Source organism: Peromyscus maniculatus, chromosome 22 (assembly GCF_049852395.1).
Source record: "Peromyscus maniculatus bairdii isolate BWxNUB_F1_BW_parent chromosome 22, HU_Pman_BW_mat_3.1, whole genome shotgun sequence".
Classification (NCBI taxonomy): domain Eukaryota; kingdom Metazoa; phylum Chordata; class Mammalia; order Rodentia; family Cricetidae; genus Peromyscus; species Peromyscus maniculatus.
The window spans coordinates 52,023,989-52,031,262 of NC_134873.1; the positions used below are offsets into that span (position 1 = coordinate 52,023,989).

Genomic DNA, 7,274 nt, shown 5'->3' on the forward strand with positions numbered 1-7,274 from the left:
GAGAGATGTTTTTTGAGGGTTTTTTTTTTCTTTTTCTTTTTTAAATAGGATCTTACCCCAAACTGGGAATTGAACCTAGGGTTTTGTGCATGCTAGGTGTCAAGCTGGGCATTGCTAGGTATCAAGCTGGGCATGATGGTGTACACCTTTAACCCCAGCACTCCCCATGCAGAGGCAGGCGGATCTCTGTTGAGTTTGAGGCCAGCCTGGGCTACATAGTGAGCTCCAGGTCAGCCAATGAAACAGTCTCAAATAAATAAATAAATAAATAAATAAATAAATAAATAAATAAATAAATAAATAAACAAACAAACTCAAACTCAAACTTTGTATTCATGTATTTATTCCACAGTCAAGTAAATCATAACTTAAAGTCATAGCATTATTACAGGAGAATTTCTGGTACAGCTGTCTAAAGAGCAACCCTGACAGGTGTTCTCTTTCCCATGATGGAACAAATAGACGACATTTCACTAAGGAGCTGGGCGAGGCAAAGAACCCTTTGAAACCAACTGCCCGACAAACAAAGACAGATTGCAGTAATTTCTGTTAACATTTCGCTGCAAAGTGGGAAAGCCCAGGAGGCTAATCAAACCTTCATTTCACATGCCCGACCTCTCTAGCTCGTCTTCCTCAGTCACACTAAACCCAGACAGGCTTCTGTATTCCTGCTTAGACAGAGCCCTGAGCCCTGAGCCCAGACTGCCATTAATGAGGCCGCGAGCAACTTTCATCCAGAACCTCCAGGGAAATCAGGAGCACAAACATGGTTCAGTGTCATTTCCTCAAACAATAGTTTTAACTGTCAAATGAGTTCTGACATCTGACAGGCCATCTGCATTTCATAAACAACCAAAAGGCTTGTGTTCTTATCTTTTCCTTTGAGTGCAAAAATGTTAGTAGACCATCCAAGTGGAAAAAAAAACAAAACAGAGCTGAAAATTCAAAGGGTTTGTGCCACGAAGTACACCAGTCCTCCACGTATTCATTTGTTTTTGGGCTGCGCAGCCATGTAGAGGGCAATCAGGCAGTAGATGGTCCCTCCCACAGTCAGCGCCATGGTGGTCCGGTAAAGCATTTGGTCGGGAAGGCCTCGCTTCAGGTGGATGGGCACACCATCAGCCTTCTGCAAAGCAACGGTTGACAATGAGCTGGCTGGTGAGACAAGATTTCACAACAGACTGAAGAATACACTCCACCGTGCACTCCTCCATAAAGACGATGTACAGCTTCTACAGCCTTGACCGTATTCCTCTGCCCAGAGCAGGGCCCTGGGGAGTTTTGAAGAGCAACGACATCCGGCAGCTGAACAGCTCAGGCACATTCTCTGAGCATGTCTGCATTCAGCTGGCCCTGGTCACGGGGCGCACAGTCGGAACAGGTCAGTTAGTGACGCTCCAGTCCATTTGTAACCAGCGGGCCTTCCTTCCATCACCTGCTAAAGCTCTCGCTTGAAATCCAATTCTGGAGGATATTTAATTCATGCTTTGTACAGACTCCCATAGCCTCTTACATCTTACTCATCAGATTTAAAGGACTTACTCTGAGCAACATGAAAGTGGACCTGAACCTGAACATACTTCTGGGGGGAAGCTGTGGTGGGCTCCGCCACTCCCTGGCACGAGAGTCAGGTGACTCGGTTCTTGTTATCTCTAGGTAGATTAGTCATACTGAAGTGTCAGTTCTGGTTCTCTCTGTTGATGACCTAGCTAAGAGGGCTTCCACTTACACCAACAGCGCAGTGACCTCTATACCAAGCAAGCCAAACACGGAAGAAAAATGGCTGCACTGAGCTGGCAAGATGGCCCAGCAGCTATGAGCCCTTGCTGCTCCAGGTCAGTCCCTACAACCACCCGCAACTCCAGCTCCAGGGGATTCCAGTCTCTTCTGGCCTCTGCACACACATGACACACAGACACACACACACCATACATAAGTAGGACCACGCTACACAAGCAACCTGAGTTGCTCTATGAGTTAACAGATCAACCAAAAACCAAGAGTTCTAGTTAAAGATAAAGGAGACTGGGTAGACAGCAACACTAACGTAAACTCGGGTTTCAGAAGCTCCCACCCCAACACACACATCTCCGCATCCCAGCTCTCTGCTTGGGTCTTCACTCACCTGGAAGAATTTCTGCAGCTCTGGAACTCTGTTCTTCCCCGCATAATCGTATGCTGTGGGACTGGAGGTCAGTTTAGTCGGTGTGGCAAAGATGATAGGCGGTGCTTCGGTGGAAACCAAGGGCTTTAACCCCTGCAGGCAAGCAAAGGACAGCAGTAACCCATGAGTATGTCTGCACAGCCGAGCTATTTCCGGAGACAGGCTGGCTGGACTAACTATGTAAGGGAAGGAGCAGGGTCTCATCACTTGCATTATGAGGCCTTTGGGTGGTTCTCAACCCTCAGAGAAAACACCCTATCTGCTTTCCCAAACAAACTGTCAAGAACTCTACTCATGAGATGGGAAGGACAAGAAAGGCCCAATGTGAGCTTCAAGAAGTACTGTGTCTACAAGGACCTTGACGTCCCCTCTTCTCATCCATTTGGACTAATGTACTAACCCAGAGAGCCAAGTCAGTAAAGTGCTGTGCTTGTATGAAGGTCTGAGCTCACTCTCCAGCTCCAGAGAACCAGGCTGACCTCTGGTGCGCGCTCTCTCTCTCTCTCTCTCTCTCTCTCTCTCTCTCTCTCTCTCTCTCTCTCTCTCTCACACACACACACACACACACACACACACACACACACACACACACACACACAAACACGACTTCATTAATGGCGGTACAGAATAGAGAGCTGTAGCAATAAAAGCAGACTGCTGGCTGTTTACAGGAGGGTGTAAGAGGGTGCCAGTTGAGGAGGACAGCTTTCTTTTTAAAGTTAAGCAGTTATTCTAAAATGTACTGTGCGGGCTGGAGAGAAGGCTCGGCCATTAACAGCACGCACTGCTCTTGCAGAGGACACAAGTTCTGTTCCTAGCACCAATGCGGGGTGGCTCACAACCACCAGGGGACTGACAGGCACTCTTGCGTCTACAGGCACCCAAACACAGGCGTACAGACCCCACAGAGACATACAGTTAGAAACAATAAAAATAAATCTTTTTGCTTGTTTTTGGGGACAGGGTGGCCTGAAATTTGCTGTGTAAACCAAGCTGGCCTCAAACATTGCCTTACAGAGATCCACCGGCCTCTGCCTCCCAAGAGGTGGAACTAGAGCACGCGCCACGATTCCTGAGAGCTGGGAGAAAAAGCTGCCTTTTGGGGGTGGTGTTGGGTTTTTCACAGGGCTTTGCCTTGGCTGTCCTGGAACTCTCCATATAAGATCAGCTTGGTCTCGGCCTCCCTGTGATTAAAGGCGTGTGCCAACAACTTTTTGTTTATTTTTTTCAAAGAACCTAAGGGCAGGTTGAGAGGATGTAACTCATATCAAAGCGCCTGCAAACATGCACAGTCCCGGCATGTTAAAACAAACAAAACCCCAAACAAACCAAAACCAAAGGGAACTCTCTCTCTCTTTTTAATCTGAAGGAGGCACAAAGCTGCAAAGCAACACAGACAGTCCTCCCAAAAAGCACTGCATACTGAAGCTGAAGAGTTCCGAGCCAGTCAAATGATCCCTCTAAATTCTATCTAGGAAAACAAAGGTTTATGTTGGAAAGGAGCTTCCAGCCTCTCCAATCACTGGAGTTCTTACTTCTCAAAGAAATGTGTCTATAACTGACAGGCTCTAAGACATGACATTTACAACATCAATGCAGAGAGGGGAAGATGAGGATGAATTACAAACATATATTTACATAAACGTTCATGCTGCCCCCACCAAACAGGCATTAATCCTAACCCTGACCAAACAAACGAAGGGACTGAAGGACAGTCAGTTGGTCTGTACAGGAAGGACTGAAGGACAGTCAGTTGGTCTGTACAGGAAGGACTGAAGGACAGTCAGTTGGTCTGTACAGGAAGGACTGAAGGACAGTCAGTTGGTCTGTACAGGAAGGACTGAAGGACAGTTGTCAGTTGGTCTGGTACAGGAACGGCCTGTCTAGAGTAATGCATTCACTCATTCAGCAGGCACGACCATTACTTACGCTACACCAGACATGCACAAGACTATCAGCTACCTCAACAGTTTGAAATAATTCCATAGATTCATTATAAAATTTCAGAACACAGATTGTTAAAGCTGCCTCCTATCTCAGTGTCTTATCCCCTCCATTCTTATGAACTGTGCATTCTCCCCAATGAGGCTCGGCCGTTGTCACCACACCATCCATTAATAATGCATGGGTTGGCCCTCGGGTAAAAGAACGGGTAGGACAGTGCTACACCTCCCTGTCATCGGGATAATCACCCAACATCGCTAAAGCAGTCGGCAGCCCCGGTGATTCCAGGCAGGGGCAGTTGGCAGTCCTGGGCTTCTGGGAAACCGGCTAGACCAGGAGGTGGCATTGTATGCATGTACACCTGTGCACCACGTGACTGCCAGCAGAGGAAACCAGAACAGGGCATGGGGTCCCCTGCAACTGGAGTTTCAGGCGCTGAGGACGAACCTGGCACTGAAAGATCAGCGAGCACGCTCAGCTGTCCAGATCTTGGAATTAGTGTCTCTCAGGCATGTGTTGCCAATCCTTTAGGCTTTCCCTTCAGAACCTTCTCAGTATCTGACCAGTGATCTACTCCAGCTCTCACAGAAGGAAAGCAGGTTTATTAAGTACAGTGTGAGCAGTACTGGGTTTGGTGGTGCTGCCATACTGCCTGTCCAGCTTAAAAAAAAAAAAAACAAACCCAGGCTTTATTTTTAAATTACGCATACGGTATGTGTGAATAGGGGGAGGGGTGGTACATCTGTGTATCTGTGGATACAGGTGTCTGGGAGGCCCAGAAGACAGCATCGTATCCCTTGAAGCTGGAGCAACAGGCAGTTGTAAGCCAATGGGTACTGACAACCTCACTAGGCCCTGAAAGAGCAGGGTGTGCTATTTAATGGAACAGCCACCTCTCCAACTTCCAGCTGAACGGTTTAAAGACAAAGGAAACCTGATTTTCCTCCTAGAAGAAAAGCTGACAGGCTAAGCATTTTCTTCTACCTTTTAGGTCTAAGGAAGGTGGAAACAGAAATTTATCTCTTTTCAAAAACTGTGTTTAGCCTGGCAGTGATGGTGCACGCCTTTAGTCCCAGCACTGAGGAGGCAGAGACGGATCTCTGTGAGTTCGAGGCCATCCTGGTCTACAGAGCGAGTTCCAGGATAGGCTCCAAAGCTACACAAAAAAACCCTGTCCAGCTCCTGAATGAGCTCCCCATCAGCAAAGAGCCTACTACCAACCACGGGCTGAAAACAGCCAGGTCTCTTAAACCTGGTCTATTAAACATATTCATAAACTCAGCTGCTGCCAGACACAACATATCACCAAAAGCTGAATATCTAAAACCTCTTAGGACTTCTCCTCCTCGTCCTCCCTAAAAACAAATCCAGCCTTTCTTGACCTCCTTTATCCTGAAAGCATATCTAATCTTGGATTGCAATCATACTTAAACATTCTCCCCTTAAACAAGATGTAGTGTCCCACAGTGGGAGAAAAGAGGCAGTAATAACACAGGGAGTGTTTTTTACAGCCCATACTGGTCACTTACTATTCTAGTCAAGGTTTTCCAGGCTTCGTGTTCCACCAAGCCTTCTCACTCACACTACTCTGAGCAATGATTCAGATTCAGCTTCAGCAGAATATATAGCGTGTATCCCGCGCCATCTGCCAAAAAAAGCTGCTCTCTTGATATATACGGCATTTAACCCAAATTAATGCTGCCCTGAATCAGAAAGGGCTCACGGCAAAAAGCAACAGTCAAGGTCACAAAATTAAGGCTGCTAGATTCAGTGCCAACCCAGTGTGAACGGAGCTCCAAAGGACCACCTTTTCACAACGCTGAGGCTGGACACGGAAACACCACCACCGGTAGGCTCTAAGCAGAACCTGAATGTCAGCTCGCCCAATGGTCACCGTCTGCTACTTTATAATTAACGGAAGTGTCAACCTCGCTGCGTGTCACTTCCCAGGCTTTCCCTTGTAATCCGCCTTGTAAGCGAGCGTCTCAATCCGGCCCTCCCCACCCTTCCATTTGGTAGTCGGGTGAAGCCGCCTTCTGGGCTGTGAGAGGGGTAACGACAGGAAGTCAGTCACAAAGGCCACCTCAACAAGAGCGAGCTGAAACCCGAACTCCAGCCAGTCACGTTCTGTGCAGACTGTGCACCGACTTCCGCGGGAAATCCATCTGAAGCAGGCAGCCACCCTAGGGGTCACCTTGACCCCCTCAGGGTATCCAGACCGAACTTCTGTGCCATGCACACCTAGCCTAGGGGGCACCGCACACAGAAACCTCGGCGACTGCTACAAGGCAGTGCGGCGAGGCACCGGGAGACACCGGGAAACCGAACCGATCGGCCGGCTGAAGCCTCTCCCGGCTCGGACCCCGCGACTGCCTGCCTCGGGCCGCCGCTGTCCCGCCAGAGGCGGCGCGGCACAACTCGTACCTGCGGACTATAGGCTTCCGAAGCCCAAGCTCCAGCCAACTTCTGCGTGAAGCCGCTAAACTTGTAGTACATGGTGCCTGCGCCCGGCTTCACACAGCCGCTGCCTGTGCGACCGCCCTAGAGAAGGACCCCGCTTCCCCTTTGGCCCGCCCAAAGCTCGGCGCAGGGACCCCGATCCAGGATGTGGACTGTCCAGAGAGCGCCTGACTAAAAACATGCTCCCTTAAACCATGACAAAGGAACAAAACGCGTTCTCAAGACGGTGAAACGGAAACAGACTCTAAAAGGACACGGAAAGAGGCCGTGTTGAGGCTTTTCGAAAGCGCAGGCGTCTCTCTCTGCCGCGCATTTAGAGGCGGGCAGTACCAAGACACCTTGATACATGCGCAAGTCTCCTGTGCACCAAGCCGGCCGCTGAGAGCGCTACAGTCGGGCAGGGCGGGTTCTGGGGCGGGGCCTGGTATTGGGGCGGGGCCTGCGTTGGGGCGGGGTCTGGATTGGGGCGGGGTCTGGATCCTGGGTCCAGGTCCCGCTCCAATTGAGCGCTATTGAGTATCTGTTGCAGGGTCTTTAGTACAGAGGGCTGTTAGGAATTTCACCTTCAATTAATATAAGGACCGCCTTTTGGAGCCGGCCGTGAGTGTCACGCCTGTAAACGAAATCCTGTCTCAAATGCCAAGAAAGTGGCAGGAAAGAGGCGAGAGGGAAAGGGAGAGAAGAGAGAGAGAGAGGAGAAGAGAGG

General features: G+C 49.4%; 1 protein-coding gene across 1 annotated transcript; it reads right to left on the reverse strand.

Annotated features, from left to right (window-relative positions):
* Window positions 1-326: 326 nt before the first annotated feature.
* On the reverse strand, window positions 327-6,691 carry Cox7a2l (cytochrome c oxidase subunit 7A2 like). Its single transcript, XM_006990508.4, has 3 exons — window positions 6,533-6,691; window positions 2,126-2,257; window positions 327-1,126 (listed from the first exon to the last, which is right to left on the reverse strand). Exons 1-3 carry the CDS (start codon window positions 6,602-6,604, stop codon window positions 986-988), a joined length of 345 nt encoding a protein of 114 aa, XP_006990570.1. The 5' UTR covers window positions 6,605-6,691; the 3' UTR covers window positions 327-985.
* Window positions 6,692-7,274: the final 583 nt, after the last annotated feature.

What these genes read in the sequence shown, in the direction of transcription:
- Cox7a2l (XM_006990508.4), bottom strand. Translation starts at nt 6,604, where the DNA reads ATGTACTACAAGTTTAGCGGCTTCACGCAGAAGTTGGCTGGAGCTTGG. An exon ending in CGGAAGCCTATAGTCCGCAG is followed by an intron (nt 2,258 to 6,532) that starts GTACGAGTTGTG and finishes GCTTGCCTGCAG; the next exon opens with GGGTTAAAGCCCTTGGTTTC. An exon ending in AGCTGCAGAAATTCTTCCAG is followed by an intron (nt 1,127 to 2,125) that starts GTGAGTGAAGAC and finishes GTTGCTTTGCAG; the next exon opens with AAGGCTGATGGTGTGCCCAT.